Below are 21,391 nucleotides of genomic sequence, written 5' to 3'. Positions count from 1 at the left end.
AATAACCCTGTTAGGTTATTATTTTATTATTTTAACAGATGCATTAGAGACCACATTAGAGAGCAATTCTGAATTACTGAGGGATGGTTGACAGGGCACATACATTCAAATGCTTACAGTCAGGATTCTTCTTTGATAATATTATAGAAATAAAATGTACCTAAGCTACAGAGCTACGTTATACTGTGTATATAAGCTTTTTGCAGCAGTTATTTTGATTCTATTTAATATGTTAGTCAAGTTAAGTAACAGTACTGCTAATTCAGATACATGTTGTGATACTCGTTTTATCTTTGACAGGAACCTTGAGTGAGAAAGCAGCCTTTACTTACTTTGCCCACTAAAGGAATATGATGGGAATTTTCAGGTAAGTGTGAAGTTGTAAATTTAGTTGAATTTATATTTTCCAGTAGAAGCTAGACTACCACTTAAAAGACAATAATCTATAAACGTGTTTTACAAGTATTTCCACTTAGTTATTTACAAGGTAGTGTAGCGTCTGTTTAAGTCTATAAAATGCGAACGTGTTAACAAACTTTCTACTTATCTTAGCTGTTAAAAGCTTCTCTGGTTTCTGTTTTAACACAGGATCTGATGCAGTTTACACTGTTGTTGTTAGTGTTGTTAAGGTCTATAAACTGTGAACTGTTTAGAAACCCTAAATTAAACAGTTGTTTTCTGTTTGTCCTACATTAAGCCAGTAACATGATTAAATGATAGCAATTCTCTATGCTATGGCATGGTTGGTCACTGTGTTATTTTAGTTAGTCAATAAAAAAAATGCAACTGCTGTCATGAACATCGGAATTTACAAGCTGTTGTTGTCAGTGATTGCTGGTGCCTCATTCCTTTTTTAAGCTTGTTTTATGAGGTCATATGTTCTCCGGATCTGTGGCCAAATGCTGGTGGCTTCTCTGAAGTCTGGGTTAACCACAAGGGCACCACTGTTTATTCTGCAAATGACATTTGCCAAGTATCTTTGTAGCAATGTAGATTAAACATTTTGAATGTGAGTTTGCGCCTATGCCCTTCTGCATGTGTGAATGCATGTGCCTCGGTTGGACAGATCTGTAAGTTCATCAGTTGGCCCACTTAAGAAATGAAAGAATCGAAACAATGTTTTAAGTCAAGCAATTTATGGACTTAGAGACCAGCAATGAAGTCTGTACACCCTTACAATAATGAGATGGTTGGACTCTTGGCATGGGATAAATGACAATTTTTTTTGTGATTGTGGTAATGGTCTGTCAGAGGCTGTTCCAGGGAGAAAATTGTAATCAAGTGAAACTTTGTACTTTTGACATAAAAATGAATAATATAAAAAATATAAAATTATTTTAAACGGCTTCCACCCAAAAAAGAGAATTACTGTTGCTTGTTAGAGTATGTCATATATAATTGGTGCAGCTAGCTTTCCAAGTGTGCACACAATAGAAGCCTGCTGAAATAGATACCTTTTTCTCATGCGATGGCCATAACCAGATTTGGCCTTCAACTCACATGAATGTGTGTGTGTGTGTGTGTGTGTGTGTGTGTGTGTGTGTGTGTGTGTGTGTGTGTGTGTGTGTGTGTGTGTGTGTGTGTGAATGAATATTTAAGCTTTGGCTTTTCACATACTGTAGCCTGTGCAGTTCTCAACACAGAGGTCTCAAACTAATGAGGCTAAAGGTAGAATATTAGACTTGCTTTAATTAACAGACTAAGCCTCCTTAATGGATTCACACATGTCAGCTTAAATTCTCTGCAAAATAAACATTCCACTCTTTATGGGAATGCCCACTGCCGGTGTAGCATACTCAGCTGCACTGGGACAATTTTCTGGAAAACTGATTGCCTGGAAAGGGAGTAACTTCTTACTTAGCGGTCTTACTTTGGCATTTGGCAAATGGTATGGATTGTTATGGTTGTCTTTGTTGCACTGAGTTATTATTTTATTAAAAATAATGGTGATACTGACAGATACAGGGAAGATGTGGTGCCATATTTGTTTTTATCCTTCAAGGTTAGCACAAAGGATAAACCATCTCCCTACCTGTTCCCTTGATCTCTGTAAAACTAGAGACACTTAATTTCCTAATAATTAGTGCATGCACTGTAAGATATACTGTACTGCTTTCAAATGGCCTCATATCACTTTGGACACACTTTTTTTAAGCTCACAAACACAAATCACAAACATTCTTCATGTCAAAACCTACAGGCTGTACATTCTTCTTTTTTTAGTATTTCAGAGAAGTGGGACATTTTGTGGCACAAATATTTTGTAGCCATATCATGATATACAATCGTATAACTATTATTAATTTTTAAAATATGAATTTCCTTAGCATTTAAAGTTAGTCATTTTAACTGTAAAAAAACAATATGCACAGATAAGTAAAATACTGTAAAAATTCTAACACTTTTACAAACAAATACAGTTAATTGATGTATATGTTCAGTACTGTACAAGTTGAGTAGAAAAAACAATCACTATTCCCTTCCTTTGTTAAGTTCTGCCACAACATCCTATATAATGTGGAGGCATGTCATTTAAACGAAGGAAATTCCAATTTTCCATTGCCCTTTCTTGTACAGTATAACTCTGATTATATTTGGCTATTGGCACACTGCTCTCTGGAAAACCTTTGAGAAACAATCTGTTTGATTAAGCAAATATTGAATTAAAAAGGGAACTGTTTAACACCCTTTTAGAACATTTGTGAGGGTTACTCTATGTATGTGGAGTTTGTTGGTTTTGAAAGATTGTATGAGATTCATTGGACAAACAGTTTAGTTTTAATTCACCTCTGTATTGCCAAGCGCAGCACTGAGTCATTCAGGCATGCACCATTATAGAAACCACTTCATGCTACAGTGGTATCTGCTTTCTCCCAAGGCCAAAAATAAGTTGGGGGATTGTTATTTAGAGTTGTCACATGCATATATGCACGTGCTAGCACACACAATTTGTTGCAAGAGTTTCCTGATGATTTAAGCAAGAATCTGCCCGTTTTTTCTTTCTATTTTTGAACTTCATAGGTGAAGCAGATAAGTTGAAGCAGAAGTTGGAATGACTTCATTTTATTGATCTTGATTGAACTTTTACCATGATTTAAATAGTTCCTTGTTCACTGCTGGGAATGAGGCAGCATGCTTTTGTCTGCATTCAGCTGAGATTTGAGCAAGTCAACAATATCCCTCTAAAGAAGACAGTAACTTTGAACATCTAAAAGACACTTACATTACTTTTTTAAGATCACTATCGTTTATGTAACTTTTAAATCCTTTTTTTGTAAATCTAGCAAATATCTAGTCTAGTAAGTTGTTATGTTCTTATGCAGAGACAGGTTTCTGGAATTAGACATGTTTTAATTTTTCTAATAACCTGAAGAGTACATTTTAACTTGATCTCTCAGACTGGACAACATCATATCCAACTAAAAATAAAGGAATTAATAAATATTTAAAAATCCAACCGGGCAAAACTTAATGCTAGACCTTGTCTCTTCCTTTTGAGGTCTGGTGTACTCTTCAAAGATTGCTGATGTGCTCTCACTCAGTACTATCCTTCCCCTAATGGTGATTTATCACCAAACACGCCCTACCTTTTGGCACACAGATGTGAAACCTCAGACTGCCAGACCATTACAAATGTGAATAATCTGACACTGTGTCCCAGGGTTGGACACTAGAGCCCTCCAATGATTCAGCAGCTAAATTGATCGCGACACCTACTGAGTGACTGATGGCATTCCCAGAAGCCCAGTGCATCCTTTCATTGGCCAGACTATGTGAGCATGCATGTGTCTGTGGTTGTGTGTTTGTGGGACGGTAGAGGTGATAATCAGCAGTGGCAGGAGGGACTTTCTTGTCCCTGTTGTTGTGCCGTGTGGAGCAGTTGCAGACAGGGACTTCCAGTTGCTCCCTTTCAACTTACCCTCGTTCTGCTGTCCCCTGTGCCCACCTCCTAAACTTTACTCAGTCAACCTCCTGCTTTCCCTTTGAAAGGGCTCTGCTCTGAGCACCATTGTTTGTGTCTGGTGGGAAGAGGGGAAGTGAAGGAAAGTCTTGTAAGGGTATACAGCGTAGTTTATAGGGAAAGAGCTTTTTAAAAAAAAGGCTAAAGGAGGCTTGCTGCCTTTGCTGCTGCTGATTAGTAGCCGAGTGGAATAGACACTGCTGAAGTGCTCAGCAGCGGGTCTTTTCCCCTTGGCCGGCCGTTGTCTCATCTGTCCATGCAGTAAGGGGAGTGATAAACAGAGCAGGCTAGAGTAAGTTGGCTCATCAGGATTTACTGTCTGTGAACTGTGGTTCTTATTTTCGAGGGGGTTGTTCGAGAAGGTTACGGCTGAGAAGGCTGTAGGTGGTGCTAGGGAGTTTGCTTTGCCATGAACCAATCTTGGGATCGGACAAGTAACAAAACCAGTGTCCAGAAAGGCCTTTCAAAAATGCTGGGAAAAGGACAAAGTGTTGGATACCCCCACGATATGAGTGAACTCTTGCAGAGGTAAGAGGAAATTATGTACATCAATAAATCAGAATGTATATACAGTATAGGCACATGCCTCATGCTCTCTTGGGTGTATGAATAATGAATTTGTTCTACTGGGATTTGGGTTATGGCATTCATGTAGACACTGTCATTTCCAAAAGAAGCTGTGCTGGTGGGAAATATTTGCGGAAGATGAATTATATCTGTGCTAGCCTAGAATGTCCACCTGCATGAAATCTTCCGCAGTGTCTGGTCTTAATGTGATGTCTTTAAAACTATTATCTGCAGTCTTTCTCAAAATAAATTATTTGTATAGTTACTTAATATACATTAATTATTATGACTTTTATTAGTTATTCAATTTGTTTCTTGTTTTAAGCACCTACACATTGGCACTAGGTTTATTGGAAACAGAAAATGTTAGATGGCTATAAATTCTTATTAAAAACAAATAATTTTCCGAGTTTAATCTAGCATTGAATTAAATCCTTGGTGTTGTTTTTAAAACAGAAAAGTTTGGCACAGGTTACAAAGTGTGTACATCATGTAGAACAAAATAGAATTTCAATTACTTTCGTGTAAGATTTTAAAAGTTTTAAATGGTTGTGTGTTAAAATAAAATTAACTGAACTACTTTATATCTATCTTAAAATTTGTGTCTTTACCAACTAGGCGATAAATAGTATTTTTCTAAAAATACAATCATTAACATTATTTAATTTGTATATGAATTAAACACAGGCAACCTTTTAAGTGAATGCGGTCATCAAATAACATCTATCTCAGTTAAATTTAAATGAGTATACTTAATAGGTTGTTTTTCACATGTAGTGTACAAACAAATCAACATATTCAAATTACAAACATAAACACAGGATACCTTTGTCCATTTTTATTTATTCAGAATTGGGAAATTACAATGTGCTATCTCTAAAACAAAAATGCATCTGGTGGAGTCATTCCAGTCAGGCCTTCAGCCTTCGCTATTTAGCGATATCCCAGCATTTCGAGGTTATAAAACACTCATCTCACAGTTTAACCTCAATTAAGTGTTATGTGTTAAGTGAGGACTTATTAATTAATTAGTCTTGTTTTCCACAGTAGCAAACAATTATGAGGACTAACACACTGTTTTTCTTGAAGATTGAATATCAGTTTGTCACTATTTAAGATAGTGTAGTCCGTAGCTGCTTACTTTGGATACTCTTAGATTGTACTGGAATCTTCCTTCATTAGTCAAAGATGTATCCTGGACCCCAAAAGCACAACAAGTAATAATAATAAGAGAAAAAAATTGTAAGTGTGTATTTTGTGGGAATGTGTTTGTGACGACATTTAATTTGATAACATGCTAAGCTTCTTAGTAAAAGTGCCTGGGTTACATGGATTTTAAGTCTGATATCGTCAACAATCAAGGATGTGCTGCCCCACCTGATATCCTGTGGGGTTTTTGTGTTAGCTAATCAGATTTGGTTTGAGACATGTTTGTGTATAAATGTCTATTGATATACAACTGCTTGAGGCCATATATATATACATATACATATATATATATATATATATATATATATATATATATATATATATATATATATATATATATATATATATATATGTATATATACATATATATATATATATATATATATATATATATATATATATATATATATATATATATATATATATATATACATATATATATATATATACATATATATATATATATATATATATATATATATATATACACATGATAAAGGCCATTACCAAAAAACCTACAAACAAAATCAGCAGACAGTTTTAACAATAATAGAAATACAAAGAAACAGTAGGATAATATAAAGTCTAATGAAGATATAATTAAGATATAACAGATATGCAATATGCCCAATTAAAGTAAGTACATTGCACATAAACATGTCCGATAGCAGCTTTTCATATGGTCTATTGGGACCTGAGGGTTAAAATATGGGATGGGGTTGGGTAAATTATTGTAGTGGATGGGACAGCTTTTAGGGACCAGTTTTGTATATCTTTATCTTTTTTAACACTAAATCAGTCTATTTTGTATTTCATACCTTATAATTGAATAACAATGACCTTGTTGTTTGTTCTGTTTGAGGCTCAGATGATGAAATCATAGTTGCCGTCCCAACACCTGTCAGTCCTTTCAGTTATAATGTTAAAGGATAAAGTTTTAAGTCTAAAGTTCTTGTGTTCTGCACTTGAGTGATATTAAAACCTGTGCTTTATTGGACATTTTATGAACAGGCAATCACAAATGTGTAACCAGGGTTTCAGGTGCATTCACTTCTGTACGTATTTAATTCCAGAAAGGAACTGATTTGCAGTTAAGTAGAATTGTACAAAGCGGAATAGGAGAAGTATAAACCTGTTGCTTAAATAAAATAAATTTGTTGCACCAGGACCAATACAACATTATCAAATACAGTAAAATAATTAATAAATCAACATTTCAATACTGTTTAAAATATATTTTTACCCATGCAGGTTATAATGCAGAGAATATTAAATTAGGGAAAAATACAAGGTAGTCAGTCACCTTTAGGCACAGCTATTTATATAATCAGTTATAAAAGGTTAACTAGAATTAATATGTTTAATAAAGTATGCTATGCTGACTTTCTGTGAACGTTAATAACACGAACCATTTTGGAAACTCGCAAAAATAAGCTGTGAAAATTGTATGTGTTATAGCTCAATCTATTGGCCTTGATTTATAGCTACTTTTTGTGGACCAGGCAAGCAATGGGAAAACTAGTCAGAGACTAAAGGCATAACGAATAATGATGGGACTAAAGAAGGTAGAAGGTTGCTAGAGTTCCAGGTATACTAGTCTTGTTTTGTTTTAGTTTGTGGATGAGAACTTTGTGATGGATTCTACAAAAAGTATTTGTGATCAGAGAGATTAGTCAAACATGGTTACTTAATGTTTTGTCTCATTTTCAAATAAGCATTCATCCCTTCCCTCTTTTTCCTATTTCACTTTCCTCATCTTACTGCTCCTTCCCACCTGCTGGCTCTATATCACTCTGGCAGCATGTCACATAAGGGAAAGCTGTCTACGCTAGTTTTACCTTCTTACACTACCACTCTCGCTGCAGCTCTAACACAGTACACTGGTGTGTGAAAATGCCTCAGGAAAGGTAAATCACATTAAATTGGACTTTTCTGTAATTTATGCTGCTTTTTTATGGGTCACGCTTGGTGTTTTTACAGGTGTGAGTGGTTTTTGAACTGTTTTATAAGCAAAGCCTAAACTTAAGGCACCAAATGCGGTTTTGCTTTTCTGAATATCATAAAGTGTGCTTTTTTCTGTAAAGCTATGTAAAAGAAATCTTTTAGATGTTATGTTGGCTTTTTTTTGTGTGGCAAGTTGTAAAAGTTTCTTGTTGTTTCACAACACTGTGTTTTGCACATTACAACCAAATTAGAACAGATGAATAATGATTAAGTAATGTCCATATTACAAAAGATTAGAAATTACCATCCCCATATTTATTTATTCATTTACCTAATTTAGTATACTGTATTTAATCATGGCTGGCTAAAAACAGATACTTAAGTGAAATTGTCAGTTGATTTAATCAAAACATGCATTAACCATGTTATTCTATTCCAACGTATGACAAGACAGACCTTTAGGTTTGTTATCATGACCAATTTTCAGCAACAAATTTGATTGTATGTAGTTTTTTTGTTTTTGTTTTTTATCTGTGACTTAAACATATGCCCATACATCTGTTTAATAGACTGTAAATGTGGTTAAATCACAACATTATTAGAGCAAATCTCCAAAGGTAACTGAACGTGACTGGTGAAGTAGAAGTTTCTCCTACCGAAGGTCATTAATAAGAGCTAATCTGGCAGGCTTTCCCGCACCTCGTGGCTCTGCCCAAATGCTTGTCTGGACTTAGATGTGACGATTGATTAGCGAGCTGGCTTTAAATCTCTGTGACATTGGGCAGCTCCTGTTGAAATTCGAAGCATTTGTTTCAACACTGCTGAACTTAATAAATGCGGGGAATTTTATATATTTTTTTATCCATTGTCAACGGTGTTGTTTCTTTTAATCCTACAATTTAACAATGGTTCATAGTCATACAGGCTATAGTCATAAAGGAAGGACAGTGTTTAAACAGGTAGGGAGTGGATATTATGTCTTCTCAGTATAGCTAACTATGGAGGCAGTAAATAAGTTTTGTCCAGGCCTTACTTGTAGGTGAGAACATTTATCTCCTTTGCCTACAGGAATTGTATATTGTGTCACCTCCTGTAGTCTTACTACCATCTCCTTCCCCCACCACCACCTTAAGCATGTGTTCATTGCTGTGTTGACATGTGGCAGCAACTGTCGCTAATCTTGATGTTAAATGGCTGACATTTGCATTGCACAGGACAAGGCCTCTGAGGCATCTTAGTTACCATTGTCATTGGTCACGTCGCCGTCTACGTTCGTCAATAAATCAGCAAAAGGTTGTGATATAAAATACATCCATGTCAGCCTTAATCACAACATGGTGCTGTGAGAAGAAGGATGCACCATTCCCTTCAACTTAGATGATAAACATGCCTTAATTCTGCCCTTTATTAAATGTCTGGTACATAAATTTATCTGGGCAAATTCTTCGCTCTCTAACATGGTTTTAGCCATTCATTTCGAAGGGTTGCATTTCTTGTTTTCATTACATTCATTTCTTGATACTTTTGATTTTAAATGCAGTTATGGATGACACATGAATTTGTTTTGAATAAATGTCATTTGAGGGAGAACTCCATCTAGCTGATTTTAATGTTTGCTACCCATTTTGATTCATTCCTCCCTAAATTTAAAGGTATTTTTTTATAATGTTATGGCTTATGAAACAATATTTTCTACTTGGAGCACCATTTTGTAATTCATGATTACAAGTTACAGTGCTTTTCTTAGGCTCCAACATTTCACAAGTACAACATACATGGTCCCACACCATGATTCCATAAAAATATGCCACTTTGCCCAGGATTTGTAGACACCCCTCTAATTGTGAGAGAAAGTACAAGAGAAGTTCAGCTTTAAAGGTGCCTATAAATATTCATCTTGGATTGTTTGATTGTTTTCAGTGACTTTGCTCTATTATTCCTAAAGAACAGTTTGATAAAAAAAAAATGTATTCATACATTTTTCCTATAATCTCTTATACCAGAGACTATCATATTGCATCAGTTAACTTATCAAATATCCATCAGTGCAGTAGTCTAGTTTTTTTTCAGTGGTTTTCATCCTACGGTATTATGTCCTTGTGGAAAAAGGTTTACAGTCGTTGAGTTGGTAGACTAAGCAGGGCTATTTGGAACATTGGGAATGAATACACTTAAAGCAGCTACAATGTCTTTATACTCTGTATGAACATTACAGGATAGCAATGAGAAAAGAGTGCTGTCAATCAAATATTTCCAGCAGTCCATATCTACCAAGGAGATATGCATATAACCTGGACAGGCTTGAGTGGGATACACCATTTTATCCTGAAAATCGTCACAGTTTAAGGTTTTGTTTTGAGGCAATATATATGAAGTTGTCATGTGACAAGTCTTGTGAAATATTCAGTAATTATAATAAAATTAGAAACTGTGATGTATTTTTATTGATTATTACAGTCATTAGTCATCAGTCCATCAGTAACAGCCACAAACGTTGTAACTTCAACTTACAATGTTCAGAAGGTTTTAAAGAGTATAAAATCGTTTGGCAGTTCAGGCATGACATTTTCAGGTGTTGAATAAAATGGCTGTATATTTTCTTTTGGTCTAGTGTTGACATTTAGACTGAAAATGTGTAGTTAAAGCTATTTGAAAAAGTGTTAGCTTGGCATTTTGACTCTGGAACATTAAGCAGCAGTTGTTCTTAGCACAGCCTATCAGTTCTTCACTCCTCAGTCCTTAATTCTTAAATATATGAGCTGGCAGAGTTTAAAGGTCTCGGTTTAAACACAATCTAAATTTAAAGGGTTGCTCATATGAAACTAATGAATTGATGAGATTTAAGAATTCAATTGTATGTTTTTATGTGCATAAATATTTTATATACTATATATATATTAGGGCTGACAAACAATTAAACATTTTAATCAGATTAATCACAGGGTAGCTGTGGATTAATCACGATTAATTCTACCATTCGAAATAGGCCCAAACAATTCCCATTTTCTCTGTATATTGTTGTAGGAACAGAAAGATAAATGACAGAAGGTGGATGTATTCATTTAAATGTAGTTTTTTTATTAATTGAAAATCCAAATGATGGTGTAAATCAGTGGTTCTCAACCGGTGGGGCGCGCCCCCCCGGGGGGGCGCGGACACTCTACCGGGGGGGCGCGAGGGGGATGGGAAAAAAAAAAAAAAAATCTTAATTTTTTTTTTTTTTTTTTTTTTGTAATTTAAATTTTTTTCCTGATATGTAGCCTAGTTCAGAGATGATATGTATTTTTTTTCTTAACTTTTTTTGATAGGTAGTTGCCAAGTTCATCACACAAACACTCCAATCCACTGATATGAGATCAGTTTGCAATTTTCAAGTACTGAATTAATGGTAGAACTGTCGCCACTAGAACTGGTCTCTGGTCAGCAAAGGTCTTGAAAACAGCATAAGTGTGCTTGTGACATGCGTGCCACCCATGCATGTGTATGGGCACGTGTCCCAGCAGATTTTTGAAATCTGAATAAAAAAATGTAAGTTTGTAGTTAGCAAGTGTAACATGTTCTTAGGGCAGAATTTCATAAATAAAGGTTTATTTTTTTAGCAAGATATTTGGTCAAAAGCTAGTTGTCATCCGTCCCTCTGTCCAGTTGTTAGGCATCTGGCTGCTAGCAAGTTATGTTGTCTTGCTAATTTTACTATTCATCTGAACTGAAATAAATATTGACTTTTTCCTTTATTATCTTCGCCTGAATGCACCAGAATGCTTAGATTACATGTTAAAAACACAAAAAAATCTTCTGGGGGGGATGCCCCCAGACCCCCCTTCAGGGGTTTAGTTTTCTGACAAACATTACAATGGATACTAACATGATTTGGGCATTTGGGATTATAAATCATCTTTGAATTGGTTGTACAGCATATCACATGCTATTCATTCAGGGGTGCGATGGCCACCCCACTCTAGCTCTGTGGCCCACCTTGGCCACCCCCAGTCAAAATTTCCATTCCGCCATTGAGACACACACAACTCCGCGTTCAGGCTGCACAGCACGTTAATCGCAGGTAGCATTTTGAGCTAAATCTGGCCACTTTCCAAATCCAAGACTCAATAGTTGAAACATTCTCTGAACTGGGTTGTCAGACAGCAGTGTTTCCCATTGATCATAGACTTTGTTTTGTGAAGCTTTTTCATAACAGGTATAGCTATTGTAGAATTTATTCTGTGTATGTTCTATTTAGGCTACTATTTTCTTCTCTTCTAAGGAGATTTAAAAAAAAAAAAAAAACATTTCCTCAGTGTCTCATTGATACAATCTCATAATTAGCTTTTAAAGTGCACCAGAATTTAACGTTAAAATATAAGAAATTTACGGACCCCAACCCTAAACCCAATGTTCAACTCAAAGGTGCGCCACTGGCCTAGCCCTTGTGATAATAACAATAATAGATTATCTATCTATCTATCTATCTATCTATCTATCTATCTATCTATCTATCTATCTATCTATCTATCTATCTATCTATCTATCTATCTATCTATCTATCTATCTATCTATCTGTGTAGGGTGGTGTGTGTGTGTGTGTGTGTGTGTGTGTGTGTGGGGGGGGGGGGGGGGGTGTCAGGGTCGGTGGGGGGGCCCAACTGCAATGACCCAGCTTTGGGGGGGCCCAGCTTGCAGAAGGTTGAGAACCCCTGGTGTAAATAATGAAAACAAATTCTAGGCTAATCAACTAAAACATATAGGGGAGAGTGGCCTAAGTTGTGCCGGTGGGGAAGTTGTGCCACCCCTTGTTTCTAGAAAACCGTGGAAGAAATTGGAAATGTGACCACATATTTAAGGAGAGCCATCCATTTGACTCATCCTGTAAAGAAGGGAGACACAAGGAATAAGATATAAGCACATTTAAGCTAAAAAAACTGTGTTTTGCCTTTCAAAGTAAAATTGCCATGATCAAGGTTTTTTGATTATTGTGTCTGAACAATTATTGACAAGTTTGAAAACATTTGACACATGTTTTAGTGCTTTAGTATGCTACACTTTGAGTCTATACAGTTAGCACGATGTCAGCCCTAAACTGCTGCATCATGCTTATTATCCAAAATTCTGGGGTTGGGGTGATTTTTGCCAACAGGCCTATAAGTAAGTAAGTAAGTAAAATGTATTTATAAAAGCACATTTATGACAGTTTGCACTGTCCAAAGTGCTGTACATAGTGCATTCAGGAGGTAAACAATGAAGGTAAAAGAACAATAACAAAAATAAAAGACATAAAGCCCATACATCCACATATAAACAAAGATAGTAGTGCAGAGGTAAGATAGTTAATGGGGAGGAAAAGCCAGGGTGTACAGATGGGTTTTGAGCCTTGATTTAAAGGCAGAAATGGAGCGGGAATCACATTTGTCAGGTGTCAGTTGGTTCCACAAGCACGGAGCAACAGTGCAAAGTACATTTCTGAGAGTTGTTCCAGTGGCATGGCTGTATACTCTGGTCAGCAAAAAGAAAGTGATTGTCTACAGTAGCTCAGAAGAGAGTGACATCTCCATTCGACTTAACGACACCACTGATGAGAGTTCAGATGGCCAGAAAGATGATGATGGTGACTTTGTCATTGTGAGCTTTGCAGGCAAAACCACCTAGATCTGCTAGGCCTTGTTTAAGAAAATTGACCTTCAATCTTTGTAAAATATTTACTTTATTTACTTTAAATAAACCTTAAATAAGTAATTGTCTTATGGATTTGTCTTGCATTACAGTTTATGAGATATATATCAATGGCACAATTTACCCCATGGTATTCTCTCTTGTGGCACAACTTACACCACACCGGGGGAAAGTTGTGCCACAAGACAACTTTTTTTCCCGAAAGCTATATTTCTTAAACAGTTTATTCCAGATCCAAAGTTTTTATTGCCAGGGATGCACAACATCCTGAAATATATGTACATATTTGAATTGGAGACTTTACTGTCAAGGCCTCACTTTAAAATCACTTTGAGTAAAAAGTGGCACAACTTAGGCCACTCTCCCCTACTACCACACCATACTTTAATTTGGCTGTCTCTTTGCTATGTCTTTGATCAAATATAGGATACAGGCTATAGGATGACATTTATTTGGTGAATCCATAGGTTTTGCATTCCTGAATACAACTTGATTGCGGTCCGTGGGTAGGCCTACGTGTCTGTGTGTGTGTGGCTGTGTGTGTTTGTGTGCTGTGTGTGCAAGCGCGCCCACGTTCTAGGGGACTGTTCATTTGTGCCAGAAAGCCGACGTTATGTTGATGTCACTTATTAATCACACACACCTCTGAAAGCTGCAAACGTTTGTGTCCTCGCGGGCTCTGAACAGAGCAGACAATGTTTCTCCTCCTGTTTCTCCTGACATCAACTACCGCCCGCGACACATACGTGGCCGTTAGCAGTTCAAAACATAGGCTAGCGTGCGGCTATGTTTTGCCGCGCGCGGCTACTGATCCTGGAACAGCCACAATGCTAGAGTGACTGTAAATAACGCATCAATTACAGATATGAATCACCCTGCGTTAACGCAGGGTGATATATATATACTGTATATAACGCTATTTATTTAAGTGAAGTCAGCCCTGATCATTAGTCTTTTCCTTACAGATCATAAGAGTGAAGAACCCTCGCATCTTGTATATAATTTGCTATTTGCCAACTTTTCTGGGAGATACAGTAGAAGCTGAAACCAATGGCTGTACAGTAGTCCCTAATCTTGTTTTGCATTTGACATCGCATGATCATCCCTCTTGGACTCTTAGGACTATTAAGGTCAAAAGGTTAAAGGCCCTGGCAACCCAAATCCACTAAATCCTTGTAACTATGTTATTTGGGGGGTAAAATGAATTCTAATATGTATATGAAAGGTTTTAGGAATAGCTGCCAACCCCCCGCTAAAGTACTGTCATGTCAGTTGGTCGACCACTTGAAAAATCCTGATTCGAATGTTGCATGACAAGCCGTTTTCACACGTATCTCCATTCTAAAATACATTGGGGGGACCATTAGAAAATTTCAAATTCGAATTTTGTTTTGGAGTTTTGTTTTCACACGTCACGCGATTCTAAAAGACTATAAAAACAATTCTATACCATCTCTCTGGTGCCGCGCAAGAGATACAGACTGTCTCTTTGCGGCCACACTCTAAGCCCCGTCTGAGCGAAGCATTGCGTTCCCGGTTAAAGTGTGACGGTAATGTTCACAGTGAGACCTCAAGAGCCGCCATGCAGAAAAACTATGTGGTTTAAGACTAAATGATCACTTATTTCTTAAGGGCTTTGATGCAAATGATTAAATCTGAACATTACGGAGGCAGTGATGGCACTGGTGCGTAAAAGGACAGCGCAGTTGGCAAGCTCTCCTCACTACGCCTGCCACAGCAAAAAAGCCAAGTCGATCGCTGTGCCGATTCGTGCCTCTGATACGTTGACTCACAACATAATGAGTCAAGGCTTTGAATTCAGTGTGGGGATGTGGAGCTCTTTGGCCATTTCCCGTGCCTCTTTTTCCTCTCGTCGTATCGTTCTCTCTCCCAGCGCACACACGCTTGTCCCGACCGCTTCCGAAAGCACAGCCAGTGTTCCACCCGAAAAGTTGGACACAAGCCCTGAGGTTGAATGATCGCTCTGGTAACGGACGGTTAGTCCATTAGGCCTACTGGACGCCGGATATTAGACCCCGAATATAAAACGACCCGACTTTTTACGACCTATTTCTAGGGGGAAACACGGACCAATACGGTATGTGTCACCGCTGCATGTAACAATATTGCATTGGTGGTGCATTTTTTTTATCAAGTAGCGAGTTACGAGTCAAGTGCAGGCTGAGCTTCTTTTTTTTTGTCGACACTCCCTTCTGAGAATATGTTGCCGCGGCTATGCCTGCAGCGCACTTCAACAGCGGGTCTCCACACTGTTGATCCGCCCAGACAACTTTAGCCTGCATGTTTAGGATCCAACTGGCCGGCTGGTTTGAACTCATTTGATTGGCTTAAATGGATAAGGGATTTTTTGCAAGTTAAAGGGGAAATAAACTAATAAGAGATAACAATAAATATAAGACAGAGATCTTTTTATATATTTTCATTGAGACACTGACACCTGATTCAATTAAGTATGTTGCAGTTGTGGTGGGAAAAAATAGCCCACAACAAATTGCAAACCTATACTGTAAGTTACTTTCTAGCAGGATGCAAGTGATTCTGAGCTGCGGCTCTCAGCTGTGCCAAAGCATTCACCATTGCTAGGGAAACCAGCTACCGTTGTAGCCCGGCAGTCAGGCTCATTGTGAGCATTTGCAGCATTTTCAAGTTTGCGTCTCGTTGCGTGGTGAATCTTTGATCTGAACTGGGCTTAACCTGCTCAGCGCCATGACTGAGAGAACGTTCCATTACAGAACATTATTGGCCACGCCTACACCGCCCTACAAAATGTTCTAGACCAGCGGTTTTCAAAGTGTGAGAGAGTGAGCCCCCCCTCAGAGAACAAATTTCAGCGGAGCCCCCCCCCAAAAAAAACATTTTTCAAAATCCCTGTGTGTTTTGAAAGATCTTATAATTATTTTACACATTTTAAACATATTTTTGAAACATTCTTAAAGAGGACCTATGATGCTTTTTGACTTTTATGACCTATAAACGTTGTTATGATGATTCATAGTCATGCTTAACCATACTAAATTATCAAATAATGACTTACATGCATTTCGACGTATTCCCTGCTGACCGTCTGGGGTGTCTGTGCCTAGCACTAAACACTATTCTAGCCAGTCGAGAAGTCACGTCTTCAGAGCGGTCTAACCCTTTGTAACCCTGTGACGTCGCATGTAACCCTGGGACGTCACCACGCGGATGTTTCCATGTATGGTAATGCTGTCACTTCCCTGTTCGCGTCTGCCTCGCGTCTGCCTCGCGCCCTTATAGGTCCATGCTCGCGCTTCCCGCCACTGAAAGTGTTCCGGAAGGAAGGTAACCAATCACAACGGAGTGGGGTTTGCAGGAGGGGGGGAGGGTAGCGGAGATGGCCGATGCACAGGCGGAGGGAGCGGAGATTGCCAAAGCACACACACTCAAGTGTTGACAGGACGTGCTGGATCGCCAAAATAAGAGAAAGAGCTTCCCGAAAATCTACATAGTTTTTTGTGATGTGATTCGTGTCAGGTTGCTCTATAGCAGTGTAAAACAAGAAATGAAGACCAGAAAAGTAGTATAATAGGTCCTCTTTAAGATCTTTGTGCATTTTTAAACACATTTCTTTAAACATTTTAACATCTTTATCGAAGTATGTTTTTGTTTAGCTTTTTTAAAGTACATTTGAACATCTTTATCCAGTGGTTTAATCCTGCTTCCTTTAAGCGATAGTAGTGACTGAGTGTGCAATGGAGTGAGAGAGATAGGCAGAAAGACTTGCCCAAATTATTGACTATTGTTAAATGTCATTCACCCACCCAGTGTTTTTTCGCTAGTGCCTCCAATGTCCTGCTGGGTGAAATTAATAGCCAGCAGAGATCCTTTTACCTTTTTGAAGTGAAATGCATGAATCTGATATCTTGAACGATAGAGGGTCTGGCGACGATCAATAGTAATTTCCAACTCAAGGGGCGGCTCCTACTCGTGCAAATGCCACTGCACACAGTTGGATAGCACTACAACCAATCAGAGCGATGCACAAGGCGACGTAAGCCCCTTTCGTTTAGCGAACAGCTGTTAAACTGTTAAATTAAAGGTCACATATTATGCTAAATGCACTTTTTAAATGTGTTTTAACATATCCATGGGGCCACGGTGTGCCTAGAGACTGCCAAAATATAAAAAAAAAAACAATCTCTCCTTTTCTCACTCTCCCCCTCTCTGAAACCCCCACCCCTCCCCCCCAATATACTCCGTTCATAATTCTCGCGGTTTATGACGTCATAAACTGCACAGCCACATCCCCATATTTTCTAAATATGTCCATGCTTCCGATGCTTCCCCCCCACATTAGTAACCAGAAATTTCCACCGTGCAGTAGTCTATGATGACCCCACACCCCCCCCCCCCCCCCCCATTTCTTATTGGTCCACGGCCCCGAGATCCCGTGCCCGAGATCCCATGAGATCTTGTGGAAAATTTTCCGACCGACAGCCATGTTGCTTTCCCCGCTAAGCGACAAGATGCCCATAGCCTACAGCCTGAATGTTAAATACACCAACACAGAATGCTTTTGCTCATACTCCACTAATTTATCTTAACCACAGCAGTCTATGCCTCGTTTTTAATAACACAACGGATAGGAAGCTACTTGTGGGTTTTTGCAAACAGTGAAACTGAAAGAAATGTTTTTATTGGTATTTTTGCCTGACTGGTGTATAGCTATTTAGCTCTGGGACAAGCATTCAGCTTTTGCTCATAAAAACATTATTCTTTTACCCACACTAGTCTGGAAATGCCTCGTTTTTATCAAGACAAAGGATTGTAACTAAATAGTGTGGAAGTCAATTTTGAAAATATTTTTTTCACCGATTTGTGTGGTATTTTAGTCGGTAGCTCACGTGCTAGCTTCGAGACAAGCAATGATATTTTGCTCATAAAAACATAATTCTTTTACCCACACTAGTCTGGAAATGCCTCGTTTTTATCAAGACAAAGGATTGTAACTTAATAGTGTGGAAGTCAATTTTGAAAATATTTTTTTCACTGATTTGTGTGGTACTTTTAGTTTATTTTATCGTCTGAGTCTTATTTTTAGCGTTAGCGCCCATGTAGCTTCTGTTGTAGCACCAAGTTTTGCTCATAACACGCTGTTTATACTCCCCACAGCAGTCTGAAAATGACTCGTTTTTAGAAATCAAACTTTGAAGCTACTGTTTTCACTGGTTTTAATCATGTCATCATGTCAGGTCATGTCAAACTGTTCTCTTAGCTTAGCTCCGGCCCGGAGCCTCCTAGTAAACACTCGCAGTCACGACTCACGTAGTGTCTCTCTAGTATCGCGAGAGCACGGCAGAGACGGTGGGAGAGCCCCATGACCATATAAAGAAAGCCCGGCAGAGAGGTGGGAGGGGCCAGCCAGATCGCACAAATATAGGTCATCCTGAGACCAGAGGACAATCAGGGTATAGAGGCTTGCTACAATAAATGATCTGAACGGCCTTGTGTCCGAAATGTGCTTTAGAAATAAACTTGCCTTGCCTATCTTTATTTCCACAGACAAGGCTGAAATAGGCTATAGACTATACACAGTGCATGGGAAACTGAGGGCAGCCCCATTTCCAAATGTTTTAAAATAAACTCAATACACACTGTGCATGGACGTGAATGTGACGTGATCAGTTAACCTCGTATTATCTCCCAGATGATCTGATTTAATTATTAGGCTATTAACTATCTAGACCAAAACATTGTATTCCTTTTTTGTAAGATAACTTACATTTGCTTAATATGATGTTTATATCAAAAACACAAACTTAAAAAAAAAAAATTAAGTTTTTTCACATATTCATCCGCGCCCCCCCCCCCCAGGGGGGCGCACCCCACAGTTTGCAAACCACTGTTCTAGACAGCAAAAAAGCAGTTTTTTAGACTACATTTTATAATATTTATGAAAATTAATTTTTAATTGGATAATTCTAAACAGCTTATAGAGAAACCCAACATTAATGTCATATATTTATGTCTGTGGGTTGCCAGGGCCTTTAAGGCAAGATCTTAACAATTATTTCTTACTTTGTACTTTTTCTTACGCATTGTTGGATGAACAGAAACAGGAGGTCATTAGTTTTATTAGATGGTGAATGACAAACATTAACAGACTAGTGCCCCTTGTGGCCGTCTTATCTGTGTACACTGGATCTTTTCATACGGTGCCAATGACAGTTATCACATGGTTAGAATGTAGCTCTATATTTTCTTAGCATTGTATATTTCTTGAATGAATGTAGTTATGCACTTGAAGTCAAATTGGGAGTAAAGTTTGTACAGGATGTTATTTTGTTCATTTAGTCTGTAGAGCATATATCCCATTCTTCACCAATAACCTATTTTTCTCACTTCTTTTATTTTATGTTAATTTGTAAAACTGCTAATATTTCAAATATGCAAATCATGTATCCTTACCCTCAAAGTTGAAAGGGCAGATCTTTTAGGGAGACGTGGTACACATTGAAGCAAATTGAAGGTTTTTTTGGGACCATTTTGTTGATCAGGCGTGGGCACTTGTCTGATTTCAGCAATATTAATTCCCACATTTGCTTCCATGAGTCATTAGATATGAGTCAGATACTGTTATAAGATATCGTCAAAACTGCCACTGCTGTGCTATTTTCTTCTGACAAGGCTCACATGAGTAGGTGGACTCTGCTTGTTGTTGTCAGTCAGATGCTTGTCCATATTGGTCCAAGCGATAGTAAATTGAGGGAAGAGGATGAATCCTAATATTTTTGTTCAAAACAAACGTCATACCTGTACATGGCTCCTGGAGCTGAAGGGGAAAAAAATGGCCACCTCTTTAGCAGATGTTCAAATAGTCTTTGGTTGCTTCATTGCTGTCTCAGTCGAGTGCACAATATTGACGGTTTTACATTTTCCATATACATAAAAAAAACAGTATTATAGGTATGGTATGAAGAGCACAAGAGCAACCCACAGCTTCAGCCTGCAGACTGCCAGGCCGTGCATAGCCAGTTATTTTACTCAGCAGTTTTCTGCAGGAGTTTTACACAATTGGGGAGCTTGAAGGCATGTACCCTAAACATGATGACAAATGTATGGGTGGTGCACAGAAATTGGCACAGGGGACTGAATATGCAAATTACAAAATATATGTTGCTTCATTCATGTCAATGAAGCAACATACATAATTTGCTGTGGGTGGCGGGGGGTGGTACACACACACCTTAACTGTGCAAAGTGACCAAATAAACTAGATCTTTATATGTTATTGTTTCTAAAAAACATGGCCGATGGCTATGTTTGAACTTTAAGAAAAACTAAAATGATAGGTCAATAGTTAAGTTAAGTATATCATAGCTTCCAGTTTTCCTAAATAATATAAGTAAATGTCTTTCTTGTAGTATCACCCTGCAATACAGCTATGTCACCATCAAAACAGGGCCACACATTACAGAAAGAGACTGCTCAACCGCCTTAGCTACAAATTTGGAGAATGCACTGAAAGCATGTTGCCCTCCAGGTTTAACTGTAGGGGTGTTTAACTGACACATAAACCCACCCATTGTTTTAAGACCCACGCAGCCACTCCGTTCTGCTCTGTTAGGCCAGCAACAACAGCTGAGGCATGGGGAGATTGCAACACATGTGCTCACCCCAAAGGCATTTTTCTTTCGTCCACACGGTGAGAGGGCCAGAATACAGGAAATTTAATTTACTGTACCTCCGCACACACACAAGGGTCAGAAATTGTATATTAACAAATAAGGTCCCATACTGTCATAGAAATGGATTTTCGAGGAGAGATCTGTTTCCATCAATTTCCGCTAAGTCTGCCATAGTAAGTTATTCATTGCCCTTATTGTTTTGTCACTTTAGCACACCTTCCTACTACAAGAGCTGACGGCAGACCTTACAAAACCGAAATGTGCCCTTTTTTGCACAATCCTCATTATAACTGTCCTCCATTTTAAGTTTATTATCGCATGTAATTTCGGATTTGCCAACATGTCACATACTTCATGCTATATGATACTGCATTTT

General features: G+C 38.0%; 1 protein-coding gene across 1 annotated transcript in view; it reads left to right on the top strand.

Annotated features, from left to right (window-relative positions):
- Positions 1-4,370: 4,370 nt before the first annotated feature.
- The window catches only part of rbm20 (RNA binding motif protein 20), a gene marked incomplete at both ends in the record, with an annotated part of 71,581 nt that continues 54,560 nt past the window's right edge, over positions 4,371-21,391 (top strand). Inside the window, one exon of the mRNA XM_080029139.1 lies at positions 4,371-4,489. Within this exon, the coding sequence (XP_079885265.1) occupies positions 4,371-4,489 (119 nt within the window). The remainder of the gene's footprint in view (positions 4,490-21,391) is intronic.

This window comes from Ammodytes marinus (genome assembly GCF_949987685.1).
Source record: "Ammodytes marinus genome assembly, chromosome: 6".
Lineage (NCBI taxonomy): Eukaryota > Metazoa > Chordata > Actinopteri > Uranoscopiformes > Ammodytidae > Ammodytes > Ammodytes marinus.
Note: the sequence above shows the minus strand (reverse complement) of the source record. Positions and strands in the feature narration are given on the sequence as shown.